This window comes from Gavialis gangeticus, unplaced genomic scaffold (genome assembly GCF_001723915.1).
Source record: "Gavialis gangeticus isolate Ggan-Ray unplaced genomic scaffold, GavGan_comp1, whole genome shotgun sequence".
NCBI classification, from domain to species: domain Eukaryota; kingdom Metazoa; phylum Chordata; order Crocodylia; family Gavialidae; genus Gavialis; species Gavialis gangeticus.
In genome coordinates this window covers 86771147-86789450 of record NW_017729025.1, presented here as the reverse complement: position 1 = coordinate 86789450, position 18304 = coordinate 86771147, and the positions used below count along the sequence as shown (strand labels likewise).

General features: G+C 44.1%; 1 protein-coding gene across 1 annotated transcript in view; it reads right to left on the bottom strand.

Annotated features, from left to right (window-relative positions):
- TMEM62 (transmembrane protein 62) overlaps window positions 1-18304 on the bottom strand; it is a 47928-nt gene that overhangs the window by 22667 nt on the left and 6957 nt on the right. Inside the window, exons 2-5 of the mRNA XM_019519094.1 lie at window positions 12407-12518; window positions 9918-10055; window positions 6798-6843; window positions 1187-1328 (exon numbers count right to left, since the gene is read on the bottom strand). Coding sequence (XP_019374639.1) covers window positions 1187-1328; window positions 6798-6843; window positions 9918-9957 — 228 coding nt within the window. The 5' untranslated portion in view covers window positions 9958-10055; window positions 12407-12518. The remainder of the gene's footprint in view (window positions 1-1186; window positions 1329-6797; window positions 6844-9917; window positions 10056-12406; window positions 12519-18304) is intronic.

Here is an 18304-nt window from a genome sequence, read left to right as displayed (position 1 = left end):
GGGGGGACCAGAAGGGTTTGGGAGAGACCTTGTTTCCCCTAGCGCCCCCTGGCATAACAAGGAATAACAGCCATAAGTCGTTGGAAAGTAGGTTTAGATTAGACATCCGTAGGAACTACTTCACAGTTAGGGCGGCTAGGATCTGGAACCAACTTCCAGGGGAAGTGGTGCTGGCTCCTACCCTGGGGGCCTACCTGGCTGGAGTCATTTGAGCTCAGATTTTCTCCTGCCCAGGCAGGGGGTCAAGACTTGAAGATCTACAAGGTCCCTTCTGGCCCTAATTCTATGATTCTATGAAGGCTGGTGCACTAAGAAAAGCACCTAACTAATAAAGACATTTGTTTCTTGCTTCATCTGAAATGCAAAGAATACATCTGCCAAACTGAAAAAGGCAGAATTAGGAAGGAAACACTGAAATACACTACTGCCATCAAAAACTTTTAGTAACTGAGGGTGGGGAGAACACGCCACCAACCATGGACACTGGCTATCGAGAGGATGCCAGAATGCCCTGCTCCCCTGGAGTCTGCCATGCTGGGAGCAGATCCACCCAGTCTGGCTACAGGAGCCAGGCAGGCGCAGGCCCACACCTAGCAGTGTATCTGGGGGGCAGGGGACAAGTGGGGTGAGCAGAATGGTGCTCCTCTTACCCCAGAAGTCTTTGCCACGCTAGGAGCAGCACTGCACCCAATAGCATATTGTGGGAGGAATCAAATGGGACACCCCTGGGAGGCTCCCAGGGAGCCTGTGCCAGAAGGCTGCTGCCGTCTGAGCAACAGTATCAGGAGCAGGTAAGATTTTGCCCTGCTACCTCTTCTCTTTTTCACCTCTCCACCCCTGCCCTCCATCTCTACTTGTCAGCATAGCCTGCGCCCATTCCCAAGGGCTGCAGGAATTTGCTATGTGTCTGCTTGAGTCTTAATCCGCCATTTTAATGTTGGAATACTGGATTATTTCTTGGGAGAAAAAACAAAAGCTACACTGGTCTCTAATGAAGGAGAAGAAATAGCCACATTTGTTTTCCTTGAGATAAATCATAATTTTAAAATACAAGGACTCTTCTGCAGAAAGAAAGGAGTCTGAAAATTGTAAAGACAAACCTCACCTGTCAGATAACAAACAAACAAACAGACCTACATATTACAAGAAATATCACAGACTGCAAACTGGAATGCAAAGACAGTACCGTGTTAAGAATCCCAAAGAAATTGTAGGGTCTCTTGGGGCCTGGGCTGAGGGTGGCATCCAAACAGATGAATGAATAGTTCCCAAAAGGTGTAGTGTGGATATAATGGAAAGAGCCATCTTTACGCCAACCAGAATACTTCCTGCCAAAATAAGATACACATATTGCAGAGTTAGGAAAGTTAAAAACAATGGCAAAAGATGAGGTATACAGAACAAATGCAAATTTTTTCACTAGATTTAATCTTTGCCTTCCTATTGAAGGTGTAGTCTTAAAAATCAAAGGCATTGAAAGGTCTGTACTTTAAAGGGGACATACCTGGTATGTGGGACATCATGTATCAGGACAAACCATGTTAACATGAAAATGTTTAGAAAAAAGGTCAGAATAGGTAATGTTTCCTGTGCAAAAATGGTACAAATGACAGCAGGACCATGACAACACAAGCCAAGTGGGTTAGCAGGACTGCCTGAAACCCTAATTAAAGGAGACCTTTAAAGGATAAAAGATGGACTTATGTCCTGGGTTTAATTTTGATGTTTAAGGAAACTTGAAATGGGATTTTTTTTTGCTTACTTCTAAAATGTCAGGAATATTGAGACCTCTTGTCCCTGTTATGCTAAAGGTCTCTGACAAAGTGTAAAGTTTTTCTGACAAACTAATTGGGTGGGGTACTGAACTGAACTGAACTTACAGGCTGGAAAGCTGGGCAGAACAAAACAGAATGCAGTTCAACAAAGATAAGTGCAGAGTGCTGCACCTAGGGAGAAGAAATCACCAACACACATACAGATTGGGGGATGACCTTCTAAGCAGGACAGCAGCAGAAAGGGATCTCGGAGTCACAGTTGACTCAAAGATGAATGAGTCAACAATGTGACAAAGTGATCAATAGAGCTAACCGCACTCTATCATACATTAACAGGTGCATCACAAACAGGTCTAAGGAGGTGATACTTCCCCTCTATGCAGCATTGGTAAGGTCGCAGCTGGAGTACCGCATTCAGTTTTGGGTGCTGCACTTCAAGAGGGATGTGGATAACCATGAGAGGGTCCAGAGGAGGTCCACTTGTATGGTTAGAGGCCTGCAGGAGGGGTCCTACAAGAAGAGATTGAGGGACCTGGATCTCCTCAGCCTCTGTAAGAGAAGGCTGAGAGGGGATTTGGTAGCAGTCTACAAATTCATCAGGGAGGGGTGGAGGCAGCAAAGAATAGGAGATACTCTGTTTACCAAGGCACTCCTTGGAGTACCAGCCACAAACTGACAGACAGCAGATTCAGATTAGACATTAGGAAGAACTTCTTTACGGTGAGGGTTACCAGAATCTGGAATGGGCTTGCAAGGGGGTGGTGCTCTCCCCTACCTTGGAGGTTTTTAAGAGGAGACTGGACAAGCACCTGACTGGGATCATCTGACATGAGCATTCTTTCCTGCCCATGGGCAGGGGGTCGGACTTCATGATCTTCTGAGGTCCCTTTCAACCCTAGAAATCTATTAAATCTATGAAAGGGTAGGATACTAAGTCTATAATGAAGGACTTTTCAAGACAAAAACAAAATGTTACACTACACAAAAACTTTCATGTAATGCAAAATACAATTTCCTCTTGCAATTGTGTTTCACTTTCTTGGTACCTGAGATATCATGATCTTTCAAGTTCTTTACTCACCAAGAACCTTAGGACCCCCCACACCCCAAATTTCTGATACAAAACAGCAATTTTTAACCTTCTAAGGCCTTCTTGAAAGCTAAAGAAACAAACATAGCTGGTGTTCCTTTGCACATCAATTACTTTATTTTAAAATAAATGTATTTTGAAGAGGGCTTTTTAAATGAAGGAAGCAAATGGTTTACTTCTATTATTCCTACTTAACCTTTGTAATACCTTCTTTTGACATAAAGGAATGAGGTAATGAATATTTTTTTCTAGATTACAGATGTACACTAAACTTTGCCAAGCTCTAAAATGAATAAAAAGATTGGTAAAAACACTCTTTTCCTCTTACTACAATCAACAACCCCATAACAAAACCAACATAAGTCATGGATCCTATTCATGCTGTTCTCAAAATGATATACCTGATCCAATGCCCCAAATGGCTTCATGGCAACTCTGTGGGTGAAACTAAACAGCACCAGAATGAACTCTTATAGAAAAAATAAAGGACAGCAACACACATACACCAAAAGAGGAGGTGAGCAGCCAACAGTAGCAAAAGAACAGGTTAGGGACTATTTAGAAAAGCTGGATGTGTACAAATCCATGGGGCCAGATGGGATGCACCCAAGGGCGCTCAGGGAGTTGGCTGATGTGAATGCAGAACTGCTGGCCATCATCTCTGAAAACACATGGCAATTGGGAGAGGTTGCGGACAATTGTAAAAGGGCAAATATAGTGCCCATCTTTAAGAAAGGGAAGCAGGAGGATCTGGAGAACTAGACTGGTCAGCCTCACCTCAGTCCCTAGAAAAATCATGGAGCAGGTCCTCAAGGAATCCATTTCTAAGTACTTGGAGGAGAAGGTGATTATGATTAGGATCAGTCAGCATGGATTCACTAAGGGCAAGTCATGCCTGACCAATCTGATTGCCTTCTATGATGGGATGACTGGCCCCGTGGATGTGATATACCTTAACTTAGGAAGGCTTTTGATACAGTCTCCCACAACATTCCTGCAGGCAAGCTAAGGAAGTACGGATTGGATGAATGGACTGTAAGGCAGACAGAAAACTGGCTGGATCATTGGACTCAGAAGGTAGTAGCAAATGACTCAATCTCTAATTGGCAGCTAGTATCAAGTGGCGTGCCCCTAGTGCCAGTTTTGTTCAATATTTTCATCAGTGATCTGGAAGGTGGCACAGAGTGCACCTTCAGCAAGTTTGCAGGTAACACCAAGCTGGGGGGAGTAGTAGATATTTCTCACAGAACAGCCACTTCCTTTCTGACCTTACTATCCTCAAGCTCATGGGAAATCTACCCAACTCCTTTAAAAGGTGAGCTTCGGAACAGAAATTCATAAGCTGGCTGGACTCTTTTACAACTGTTTTTTACAATGCTTTTTGGCTTTTACCGCTCAGACCTGATGTAGAACATCTTGCATTCGAAAGCTTGTCTAACACCATGCCAACTATGCAGCTGGTTCAGTAAAAGATATCACCCTAAAAAATCCTTCTCCTCACACTCTTCCTGAAGGAGACTCTACACCTAGAACAGATTTTATGTGTAGGCCCCCTGCGCTGACACAGGGATTGAACCTTCCAACCACCAGTATTTATGAAAGTTGAAATTAAAAAAAATGTAAAATGTTACAACTATATTGATTGTGCAAAATACTAAGATCAGCTGAGGTTTTTGTTTTTAATGTGAGCATTTTCTAAACAGAACATAAAATGTTAAGCAATTCAAATAAGAAATGTGATTTGGTCTGTTCAGTTATAACAATCTAAAACAGTTTCTGTCATTAAGAATTTACCAATTTAACTATAAATTGTCAGAAAGTTAGAGAAAAAAATACTACCTTATAAATAAGATTACTGAGCATGAATCAGCACCAGTCTGAATACCCATTCTCCAACACCACATAGGAAATTTTATGAAATGGTGTTTTTTCTGAAGCAGAGCCATATCGTTGTTCCTTTAATGATGCAACACCTCAAGAATTACAAAAAAAACCCCAAAACCAGACCCTGGAAGCTCAGTTTCACCATCCCAAGCAGGCTGTTTTCACTCCCACTGAAAGTATGGTGAACAGATTTGAGTCTAACAGTGCAGAGAAACAAAACAGTCACCCCAGTTCTTCAGTTAAAAGATAAAAATATTATATCACATCATTTTGACAAACTGTGCATTTTACGTACAATTCCTGCCTTCTGCATTAACATATGACAACTAGCATGGAATGTTAAGAAAAAAATCCATGCCATTTTCCCCTTGTCTATGCTCTTATATTGTACAAGTGATGAGGCAAAGAATTATATCTTTTGTCTAAGAAATGTACAGGAGCATGACAGCAGTGTCTCCTCCTGTCCCAGGCAAAAGAACTATTGCACTTTTGCCAGTCTGACTTGAAAAAAGATGCCTCCACAACCAACCATTCTACTCTGCTATCTCCAACGTTCTCCATCCTCATGAAGGATTTCCTGGATATTTCCTTAATATTATTCTTCACTTGGACATCTGATTAATAAACCTGATCCAACAATACCGACTCTGCCTTTCTGTAATGCCTAACAGTTTTTAAGGGATTTTACTGCAATTTTCCAGTCTTATACAGGAGATATCTTCACTCCCATTGCATCAATTTTAAGACCTGCCCCAACAGCAAGAAAATAAATAAAAAAATATTTACAGAACTTTTTTTTTTATAAATAGAAGTCATTTTAGTTTAGAAGTGGAAGATTTTTTTACCTGAAAACACGATGTTCAGCAAGTGAACACTTGAAATTAAAAAAAAGTCCCTTGCGTTAGTCTAATGATAAAGAATTCAGAAGAGTATACAGAATGTGGGCCAAAATCAACATTGGTGCAAGCAGACTCAATTCTACTAAAGTTATAGGATTTGCTTTAGCTATATGTTGCCATATTAAACTTGTCACTAAATAGACAAAATCCCAAAAAATAGAATTTGGACAATGAAAAAGTGATTTATAAAACAAGCAGTCGGCTCAAATTTAAGGCAAGTGCAGTACTGTAGGACATCAGCACTTGAATAATTCAGCCATCATTGCAAAGTGGCTGAGTTGCACTGAAGTAAAACCTTCGCTTCTGCAGTCAAACTGTGCCAGATGGATGAAAACAAAATGGAAAACAAATGGAAAAGCACCACTACACTTGAGGAAGCTGTTTTTTGTGTTTGGATGAGGGTGGATGGGGAGGGATTTAGGGGTAACACTTTAGGCTCATTCTGTGGTGAAGGCATAAACAAAGGGTTAGCTGAATTAGTACTCAAACATACATGTCCTTCACATCTCATGCCTACCAGTGGATTGTTGCAATCCTTCATATGGATAGAGAAAGAGGTTTTCTGTCTTTTATAGGGGGGTTAGGCATTTCTCATTCATTCTGCTTCAGTCTTTAGGATTTTTTCTTTAGGAATTTCTGTCTGGCCCTCTCCTCTGTCCTCACTCCTTCTTACCTGTCCCTTTTCTAATTTTCTAAAATTTATTCAGAGGTGATAAACTAGTTCAGCAGTTTCTCTCCTCATGCAGATATAAAGTATTACTAAAGATGCAGAGTGGAACCTCAGAATATGAGATTACAAAAGAATCCTTCTAAGATGATGGCATTTCAGAAGCATGTCACTGAGACGATTTAAGAGAGAAGAAAAATACGATGCATTGAGCATGTGTAGTAACAGAAGAATTACAACATACACGGCCACAAACCATAGGGAAGTGAAAGATTACAAAGCGGGCAACAAACTTTCCACTGAATCAGCCCATTCCAAGAGTAGCAAGCAACAGAGGACAACTGGAAAACTAAACCCAACATGGCTTTAAGCTCTGGCAAAGTCAGTCAGAAGGTGTATACATGAAAAATAGGCTATGAAAAGAATGTTCTACCATTTAATTAACTTTCGACTTTTGAGTTTAGCATGGTATACTAAAGTACCTGTAGTAATTTTGGGCACTCTTTAGGTGTGGAATGTTGAATGAATCTGCAGGGAAAGAGAAAAAAGGAAATTATGAATTAAAATTCCAAATAAACCATCTGGAGCTCCAAGTCTTCTTTTGGTGCATGGTTTGGACAGGACAGGTTCTGCAAACCACGGCAGGCTGTACATACTATAAACATCAATTATCTTTGAATCTTGCTGTTTGCATATGAACTCATCAGAACCACAGGCTGCTTTTAACTGTGCATATGTAAACATCAGGAGATACCCCTCTGACAAACTCATAAACCATCAAGCTATATAACAAGGTAACTTTGCATTCTCCAAGTGCAAAGATGTGACTTCACATCCTGTTTAGTGTATCAGCAAACCCCCCTTTAATTTGCATGCAAGCACAATGGTAGTCCCTGACACACAAAGAAGCTTTCTACACCCACGAACATCTGCTTCTTTGCCAGTTATATAGCACTCCTCCTCCTCCAAGCCACATGCAGGATGGACTGAAGATTTTGGCTTAGCTCACTTTCTCTAGGTGTTAAGGATAAAGTGGATAAGTGAAGGTTTCAGCAGTCCCCTGAACTTATTCCCTCCATGGGAAAGCTCTTCAGTATTTTTTCCTATTAGAGCAAAATTGTGCATCTACACTACTTTTTTTAGAGAGATGCACCAATATATAGGTGCCATATCAGATCAGCACCAATAACAGGAAAATTAACATCATCAGCTATTGGATTTTTATTCCTGGTGTAACTGGTAATATTAACCAATAAATATAATATTTTGGCAGGGGCACCTGGATACCACCTGCAAGCGTGCAGTTACACACGTACACGTGGCCAGGAATGCAGCTGGGCAGTGTGGAGAGCAGCACTGCAGGTAAGTCTGGTGGGAAAGGAGTGTGGGGGAGGGAAGGAACATAGGGTGGGGGGCAGATTGGAACTACCACGATAAGGGAGGGAGTGGGGCAGGGGCTGCGGGTACTGCCCAGCTCGGGCAGTGAATCCCCAGGACCAGGGCAGGGAGTGGGACAGAGCTGTGGGCAGCTTGATGTGTGTGTGTGTGGGGGGGAGGGGGTGTGGCTCCCCACTGCTGCACACACCCCTGGGGGAGGAATGGGGGGGGCATATTCTCCCTGATTTGTGTGTGGGGTGGATGCTGGCTGCCTGCTGTGTGCTCAGGGCTTCTGCCCTGCTGTCTTTGCCCCAGAAGCTACATGCTGGCTGCGTGTCCTCTACCTACCTGGCAGCGGTGGCAGCAGCGAGTTGTACTTCCCACTGCTGCGTGGGCAGGGACGCATGGCCAGTGTGTGGCTCCCAGGGTAAAGACAGCAGGGCGGAAAGCCCCGAGCCCACAGAGGGCAGCCTACATCCACCCTCACCCCACTCAGCTCCACTCCTAAAAGCATCCCCATGCTTAAAAATAGTGGCAACAGTACTTGAACTAAAGCTTATTTGGTGAACTTTAGTTCAAGAGCCCCCACTGCCATTTTTAAGTGCTGGGACACTGATCCCCTGGATGAGCCATCTGCAGCTCTGTCCCACTCTCCGCCCCAGCCCCGGGATCCCATTCACTGCCCTGGTGGGGCAGCACTTCCAGCCCCTGCCCCACTTCCTCCCTGTGGGGGCTTGATCTGCCCTTCCCCTCCCCTTCCCTCCCCCCTTGCCCCTTCCCTTCTACAGACTTAGCTGCAGGGAACTGCTCTCCACACTGCCCGGCTGTGCTCTTGTAAATCGGTTATCATCAGATCAGTATCAGCCAAGGTGCCTGGTGAATAATTGGCTATTGGTGTCGGGCAAGAAAATCTTTATCAGCAAACCCCTACTTTTTTTATGCTACCTTAAGCCAATTCCCAAGTTAATCACTGCGCTCACAAGGGCCTTTTCTAAGCACAGGATTTTGGGTAAATATTGTATGATGCACAGTCCTTCCACTAATCTCAATAGGTTCCGGAATTTTTTTCATGCTGGATGTTGGAATATTTACCAGAGCCTATGGAATTCTGGAACTTGTGATCAAATTAACAAATTCTTATGATTCTCTTCCTGGTATTGAAGACTCTGTTTGGGCTTAACCATCCAACATCACTTTCAAATCAATAGATAGTATGGAGGAAACAGTGCACAGTCCTGTGATCCTGACAGTTATTAATATGAATAACATGCTCAAGTCTTATTGACTGAAGCCATCTGGCTTTGGATGAACTATAGGATGGATGCCCATATATTTCAGCTCAAGCTATGCAGAGAGCTGGCCTGTGGACTGTGTTTGATATCCCTGGTTTAAGAGGTATGCCCCAAGTTACGCAAATACTTGCTAGTCAAAGGCAAGAAATGAGAGACCCTATGCTTTTGTTTGCTAAAAGCTCAATCCTGAAACCGATGTAGGAGGAGACACTACCATTAAGGTGGATCCTCAGATGGCAAAACTTCAAAGCGTTAGACAGGGCAGGCAATTATTTTGGGCAGAGGGCCGCTTACCCATTCTTGGCAAGCTGTCGAGGGCCGCATGGTTAGCCCTGCCCCTTGACAGGTGCCCCGCCCCTTGGCCACCATCTTGGGACCAATGTCCCAGGGCCAGCACCGGTGGGGCCCAGAGCGGGGTGCAGGCTGGCAGGGGTCTGTGGAGCCAGGTTGGGCTGCACCAGCCAGGAGAGGGGGGAGCTGGCTTGGCTCCATAGAGCCCCTGCCGGCCGGGGCCCTGTAGTCCTGCCGCCCTGCTCTGGGCACTGCCACCATTGGCCCTGGGACACCAGTGTGGGCCCCGTGCATCCGCTCACTCCCAGTGTCCCCGAGCCCCCTGATGGGGCTTCTGGCTGAGGGGGCAGGGCTGGGCAGGCCCTGCTGTTGCAGGAGCCCACTGGGTTCCCCTGGGTCCTACTGCCCCTGGTTCCTGTGTTTTTTTACAGGAATCAAAGACAGAGAAATATTAATTTTCTAAATTTTTTAGGGGCCCCGCAGGCCATATTTTGCATACCCTGTGTTAGACCTTGCACCAGTGCATTAATGAGTATTCACATCCTAAAAAGCCTTCACTTTAATTTGACTAGATAGAGATTTCATGATCTTAAGGGAAGTAACAGGCTGCTTCATTTAAACTATTAGTTCCTCAGTTCTTACCATGGTTCCCCTTAATATCAATCCACTTGGTTTTTTCCATGACCCGTGACCTCTTCAAGACTGACTGGTAAGTTTGCCACTCTACTTCAATCTGCTCAGACCCCAACTTGTCCTTTGTTTTGGCATCTGTCAAGTCACCTGTAAATGCATGAAACAAAGACTGAATGAGAGACTACATTTTATGCAGCTTGCACAGAAATAATATACAGTGCACGCATACAGGGCATTCCTTATACTCTAAATCAGGGGTTGGCAACCTGGTTTTCCATCTGTTGGCTAGATCTGGCCCAGAGCTGGGGGGCTTCAGTAGTGGAGGACTTCACCTGTGCTGTGCTGCGATGCTGCCAGGGGCTTCAGTCATGGAGGGACTTTCACCACACTGCAGCAGGGAAAAGTGATGGTGGTAGTGGCTGGGTCCTAGTGCCAGCACACATCAGCCCCAAGTTGCGTCATTCTGGCCTGCAGATGGACAAAAATCTCTCTGCAGCTCTAAATGATCACAGGCCTTCTCTGAATGTATAGTGGAAATATATGCCATTTGTAAGAGCTTCCTCTGGGAATCTCTTGAAGGCTCTCTGTTAAAGTTTAGGTACTCTACATAACTATATTTCATCTTCTGTTTAATATAATGTCAGCACATTGCTAATCCCATATACCTGGCTTAAGCAGAGAAAGTTTTTACAAGTATCCATTATACCTTGAAAACACCGAGGGGTCAACTTGTTACTTGCAGTACTACATTTCCTAGGACAGTCACTCAACTGACATTGGTAATGTTAGCTTTAATTATAATTGGAGTTTTCATTTTTTTCTTGCCAATATTTGAGTTACACGTCCATTAGGAATTTGTTTTAATGCTTACTCATTTACTGATGCACATTGTTTAACTATCTACAAACAAATTAAGATACTTCCGAATCACCGTATTTACCTGAATCCAAGGCAACTTCAAATTTAAGACAACCTCCAATACTTAGATTCTATACATGGAAAATTATAAATTAGTTATAATTTTCCATGTATATAATTTAATTACTGGGGGTTGTTTTAAAAATTGTTCTCCCCACTGCTGTGGCAGGGAAAGCAAAGGCAGAGGGTGAGGAACCAGACCCTTGCTCCTCACCCTCCTGCCTCTAGCCCTCCCCCTATGCCTGTGCCTGCTCCCCCCACTCCCCATTCCTGTGCCTTCTGTGGCAGCTCTGGCTCTAGCTCTGGGGCAGTCAACAGTGGCAGCCCAGGGCCCAGCACAGGCAAGGTACCTGGCAAGGTCGAAACAGCAGCAGCAGCTTCAGACCCAGCCAGGTCAGAGCTGGGGGGGGCCAGAGATGGAGCTGAAGGTAAGCAGTGGGGTGTGGTGGGGTAGTTAGTAAGTGGCTGGAAGGCAGATGGGGATAGGAAGTCAATGTGGTCACCTCCGCCCAATGGAGGTGCAGTGCACAATCTCCCCTCTGTACCACCCACTCCCTCATATAGTCTCCCTTGCGTGCCCCCCATCATGAGCCTCTTCCCTCACCACATAAGCTACCCCAGCCTAAGGCAAGTAGCAGTTCTGCTCTGGCTTCAATCCTGACTCAGGTCCAAAGCTGAGCTGGCATCTGCCCCAGGCTGGTACTCAGATCTAAGAGGAGGGTTTTTTTCCCCCTCTGCATTGATTGAGGGAAAAACTTTGCCTTGGAATTGAGTAAATATGGTACTATAATTTAACCTAAAAGCCATTTAGGAAACATGCTTGCTCAATAATGACAGCATGAACTCCAGTCAATGACAGGTTCTCTACTATGGAGAACCTTGCCCCCTTCCCATCTAGAGTCCAGCATACAGCAATTACAACAAGGTTGCTTCAGATTACTTAGTATATTCTAATCCATTTTGATAGCTGTGCCAAAACAGCGAAAACAGCTTATGTCATCTGTCTTGACATGCCATATGGTAAAAAAAGCATGAGCAGCAAAATCTCATAAAGATTAGTTCTTGCATTACGTAGGTTTTTTATATAAATGAATAGGGGTTATAAACAACTGACAGTTTGGAGATAAGAACAGCTTGCTTTAAGTGACAGGTAAAATTAGTTGTACTTCAAGCTAAGCATTCCATATCTCAGACAACACACATGATTGGCAATCATAGCTGGAGGGACCAGAATAGGAAGGGTTGCCATTGATCAGGTTTGAGGCACACTGACATAACTTTAAGGAATTTTTTAAAGACATGATACAGATGCACCCCCTTGCTGTACTACATGGTGCTGAGCACTTACTCTCACTAACCTTCCAGTTTTACCTCCAAAATACAGTTTAATTTAATACTGATTTTGCTGGGGCTAGTACTGTATCTTTTTGTGGGGTTAACAAGATGCCCCTTTGCTTTGGTTTCACTCTTATTACTTACAAAGCCCTAAAGCTTTGGCTTCTTTGTTTGAATCTAGAAACAGCTTTTCAGAGAACTGCCAAAGGAGGGGGCAACACAAGTCTGATTTCTGGACTGCTTACCTGTTACTAGAACAAGTGCTGGTTGAATTATATTAATTGTTTCAGAACAGAACTTCTCAAAATCAAGAACTCGCTTGGGATCCCGAAACCTACTGATATGAATATCCGATACCTGTAGGGAGACGATATTTGATTTGTTATATAGTGATGTAATGTGCAGCATATTGAGAGAGATAACTGACTAATAGCTGTGAATTGTTCTACCAAGCAAGTACAGCCAAAAACTAACAGTAGTTAGTTTTAAATTGAATATCCATCAGCTAAAGGATCTCTCAATAAAAAAACCCATCCCCAATATGTACACACAGATAACCAGACCCATGCCCCCAGCTTTCCATTTATCTTCACAACAACAAACATAGTTATTAACAAAGCGAAAGTGTGTGTGGGATTGGCTCCACATGGTGTTGTGGATGTGAAGGCTGCCTAAGACCAGGTAGCACACTGATTGCATATGGAAGACGAAAATTTGTATTATGTAGTGTTTGTTGTGGTTTGATGGCTGGTCCAAGACAGTCAATTCCACATTAGAAAATTAACTTAGGTCAGACTGAAAAACATACCAGACAATACAACTTGAACTGCTTAGGATAAGTCTGAGCAAAGGCCTTATAATGTCTTTATATCAGACAACATACGATGACATAAGCTGAAAAGTTAAGGGGCCTTGGTTCAATTTCTGAATACCACCACAACAAAAACAAAGGCCTTTAGTGGTCATTTACCCACAATGTATGGGCAAATGATCAGTATTCAAAAGCTTTATGTGGAAGTTTGCACAGTGCCTATGAAGAATATACATTTTTCCTAAGAATTCCTAAAGCAGCCTAAAGGATTAAATCATGACTTTTAGACCATTTGAAGGAAAACTGCAATTAAAAGAATTCTTCAGGGAATTTTTCCACTGAACTCTATACCAGAAATGTTTCAGGGGTGTAGGTTGTAGGCATGTTGATCTAAGGACATAGGTAGACAAGGTTCTTTGGGTAAATCCGATATCTTTTATTAGACCAACTCAAATAGTTGGAAAAATTCTTCTTAGCAAGCTTTCAGGCACAAAACACCCTTTGTCAGGCTGGGGAAGTGTCTGTAGAAGAACACAGACAGATTTTCTCAGCCTGATGAAGGGCATTTGTGCCCAAAAGCTTGCTAAGAAGAATTTTTCCAACTATCTTTTATTAGACCAACTCAGATATCAGATCTACCAGAAATGTGTAATTTATTTGTGTAGCGTTGTTTGTAAGTTGTATTAATGATAGGGACCTCCCACTGTAAATTACTGTGCTCTTTGTTTACTCAATGAGGATATGCATAAGCATAACTTAGTCACTAACAAATATTTAAACCCTATTTAAAATGAGATCTATTAGACCCTGTTTCAGTAACTGCTATATAACACTGGAGAAATTACACTGGATTTGCAATTCACCCATTTGTACAACTAAACAACATGACTTAAAACTGCTAAAAATAAGTTGCAGGGTTGAGTGTTGTGATGGCTGTGTGTATTTAGATCAGAAATTTAAGTCATGCTACAAAGCTTTTCTCTCTCTCTCTCTCCAGTCTTGTTAGCATCCAAGGTGGTAAGAAAACTGCTATCAGTAAAATGGAAACTAATTTACTGGAAAAACTAAAGATGCATAGTGATTTGTGTTAGTCCTTTCTTAAAACAAATTACTGTGAGCCTGGCTTTTTCTGCATGTATTCTTTTCTTTATTTACATACTGCAATACTGCCTTATGGTAAAAAAAGCACACAAAAGTTCCTATTCTGCAAAATGCTTTCATTTTTTTCAAGACTGTTTTTCCATTGTACATTGGATCAGCAGTCTGCAAAAGTGAAACCCTCAACAATCTCAAGATGGCTAACAGCTGGGTGATAAAGGTTCACCTGGGATTTGAGACCCAGTTTCAGATCCCACCCCTGTCTAAAATGGAAACTTGAAGTTCAGCCTCCTCTACCCCGGTACACCCCTTCATTACTGGGCTACTGACAATTCTGGAGTTGCACCTCTTCGATACTGCCAAGAAAAGTGTTTTGCTCACAAAATAGTGACAGTAGCAGACTCCAGCAAGGATTTGATGCAATCCTTAGCTGACAGGATTATTATGGCTGTGACATGATGTGTTGAGGATACAAGTGATAAGAGAGAATCCTAAATCTTGCAGGGGATGCAGAAGATGACCGGAGGTGGGAACAAAATAAAGTCTGTATGGGTCAAACTTCCAACTGAACTGGAGAATCAACTGTAAGGAAAAAGGCCTAAGTTTGAAGGATAACACTAGACATGCAAGACAATTAGTAAGTAATAGTTATGATGAACAAATGAACAGCTAAGAGGAAAATGGCAAAGCTGTCACAGGAGACACTGAATATCAGTGGGACAGGAGGAAAAAGCAAGGCAGGAAATGGCAGAGGCCAAAAAAAAACCCAACAACCCCCTGCCGGAATATTAATCATCTGGATTTTATCCAGACACTGACCTGGAATCTTCCCTAAGGAATCACAAAGGAGCCAGAAGCTGTTTCCCACAAGATGTGATGCTAGTTTATATTTAGCTCTTGGAAATTAACCAAGTTGGGTTAATGATAAAACAGTTGCTAAAGCTATGTTTGAAAGACAGAATGCAACACAAAATTAAACAAAGGCCACATTTTAGATCAGCTCTTTGGTGATCTATGTTCTCTCTTAGATTAGCCTACCACAAGCAGTGGCCTCACTGCTAAATAACTAGCAAGCTGCAGGGAGTGACTGTGTCAAGAGATAACAAGTTGCGTCAATTCAAGGTGTAGCCTATATACCCTGACAAACCAGCCAAATTGAATGAAAATGTTCTGTGTGAACGTAATTTACGTTGTGACAACACTTGAGTTAATTGTGCAGTGAAGACAAGTCCTCAGCACTGGTCTGTACCTGCAGGGAGCGGATCAGGAAAGCCAGGGCTGCAACAGAGCTCCATTTGGCTTCACAGATCAAGGATAACAAAAAGTCCCTTTTCAGATATGTAGGGAGTTGGAAAAAAGCAAGGGTAACATTGGACCCCTGCTGAACCAAACAAGACAGCTGATAACTGACACCCAGGAAAAGGCCAACCTGCTTAATGGGTACTTTACCTTGGTCTTTCATCAGTCCAATGGGACCGCTCTGTCTAGCATGATACGGAATGGCCAAGGTGAGGGCGTATTTATACCCAGCATCAGTGTTGATGTAGTAAAGGATCACCTTGAGGTTGGACACCTCCAAGTCAGCTGGTCCTGACAGATTACACCCTAGAGTACTCAAGGAACTAGCAGGTGTCATAGCCCAACCATTGGCAAAAATGTTAGAAAACTCGTGGCCAATGTGGCCAAGAAGGCCATCTTCGAGAACGGGCAGAAAGTACATCCCGGGAATTACAAGCTTGACCTCAATCCCTGGTAAGATTCTTGAGAAAATTATTAAGGAGACCCTTCTGGATAAGCTGGCTAAGAACAACATCCTGAGGGATAGCCAGCACGGGTTTGTCATGGGTAGGTCTTGCCTGACCAATCTCATCTCCTTTTATGACCAGGTGATGTATCACCTGGACAAGGGAGAAGAGATTGACGTCATATATCTGGACTTTAAAAAAAGCCTTTGATCTGGTGTCCCATGACTTCCTCATAGATAAATTGGCCAACTGTGGCTTTGGCTACACCACAGTCTGATGGTTGGGAAATTGGCTCCAAGGTCAGACCCAGAGAGTAGTAGTCAAGGGCAGTGAATCATTATGGTGCTCTGTGACCAGTGGCGTCCCCCAAAGCTCTGTCCTTGGACCAGTTCTCTTTAACATCTTTGTCAACGATGTGGACATTGGTGTCAGAAGCACACTGGCTAAATTCACTGAAGACACTAAACTTTGGGGAATAGCGTCCACACCCGAGGACAGGCTAGTGATCCAGGCTGACTTGGATAAACTTAGTAAGTGGGCAAACACATACCTGATGATGTTCAATACCGATAAATGTAAGGTACTCCCCCTCGGGGGAAAAAACCTGCAGCATACTTATAGGCTTGCCAGTGCTATGCTTGCTAGCACCACTGCGGAAAAAGATTTGGGGGTCATGATTGACCACAAGATGAATATGAGCCACCAATGTGATGTCGCAGCTGGTAAATCAAACAAAACCCTGGCTTGCATCTATAGATGCTTCTCAAGTAAATCTCAGGATGTCATCCTCCCACTGTACTCGGCTTTGGTGAGGCCGCAGCTGGAGTACTGCATCCAATTCTGGGCTCTGCAATCCAAGAAGGATGTTGAGAAGCTTGAGAGAGTCCAGAGGAGAGCCAGTGCATTATCAGAGGGCAAGAGAACAGGCCTTATGAAGACAGGCTGAGAGCCATGGGACTCTTCAGTCTGGAAAAGAGCAGGCTCACACTGCTTATAAGTACATAAGGGGTGTACATCAGGTTCTGGGAGAATGTCTGTTCACCAGAGCGCCCCATGGAAAAATAAGGACCAATGATCATAAACTCCTACAAGACCATTTTAAGTTAGACATAAGAAAAAATTTCTTTATGGTCCGAGCCCCCAAGGCCTGGAACAGACTCCCTCCAGAAGAGGTGCAGGCACCTACTCTGGACTCATTCAAGAAACGCTTAGATGCTTATCTTCCTGGGATCCTTTGTCCCTAGCTGACTTCCTGCCCCTGGGGCAGGGTACTGGACTTGATGATCTTTGAGGTCCCTTCCAGCCCTAATGTCTATGAAATCTAAATGACCTAAAGAAAACTTAAGAATGCTAATGTGGTAAATCCTGGGCAACAGGAGTATAATGCCCTGATTAATGCAAAGATCTCCACCTGAACTAATACGCTCTAAATTAATCGACTCTCCCATAAGACAGTACTGTCAGGCACAGTACTATCTTATGGCAGAATCATTTACTGTGCAGAAATGCATGTGTGGACTGTGACCGGGACCACTGCAGTTTGAGTTGAGGTGGAGCAGCAGGCTCTGGGGGTCAGCCACAAACTCTGCAGTTTCAGTGCTCTTGTGTCCCAGCCAGCCCCTCCCACCAAGCCTGCTGCCAGCCCAGGGCTGCTCCACCTTGGCTCAAGCTGCTGCAGTCCCAGGTGCATGCGCAGATACTACACATGGGAGCAGCTGATTCTGGTGCAAACTGCACTAGTGTTTATCATGTTGCCTTAATGGCGTGTATAGATGCACGCACAGAGAAGGAAAACTGAGGAGCTGCAATACAGAAAACCATCAACTTAAAGTGTTCCGTAAGTATGTGAACAATTGGCACTGAGTGCTGATCAATCTAGACCAGTGGTTCCCAACATTTTTTTGCCGCGACCTGCTGCTGGGACCAGAGTGCGGTGGCAGCCTGGGTGTGGGAGACCTCCTGCACGCAGCGTGGCTTGTCCTTTGTGTGCAGCGCTGCTGGAATTACCCCACTGCAACCCTCATTTGGGACACGACCTGAGGTTGGGAACCACTTATCTAAAGCAGTGGTGGCCCCTTAGGCCGGATGAGTAGCGCAGGGCTGGATCGTGGGCTAGACTGAACCCTGCATGCCAGGACCCTGTCCATACTCCTGGATCAAGTCCTGGGGGACCTTGTTTGGCCCCCGTGCAAGAGGAATCAGGCCCCACACACTGGGATCAGGCTTTGGGGCATCACGCTGCCTCTGTCCAGCCCTGCAAGCCAAGGCCACCCTGTGCACCCAGTTTAGGACACAGGGCCATGGGTCACAGGCCTCCCCACAGGCTCATGGGGTTGAGCAACTCTGCCTAAGAAGCCTACACAGGTGCGCTGCCCTCTGAAGGCTGAATGGCAAAGAGGGTGTCTGACTGCATGTCTACCCCGGGCGTGGGGGGAGCCCGCTCTACCCAACAGGCGGGCGTGGCTTTGCTGTTGCGAGGCAACCCCGCG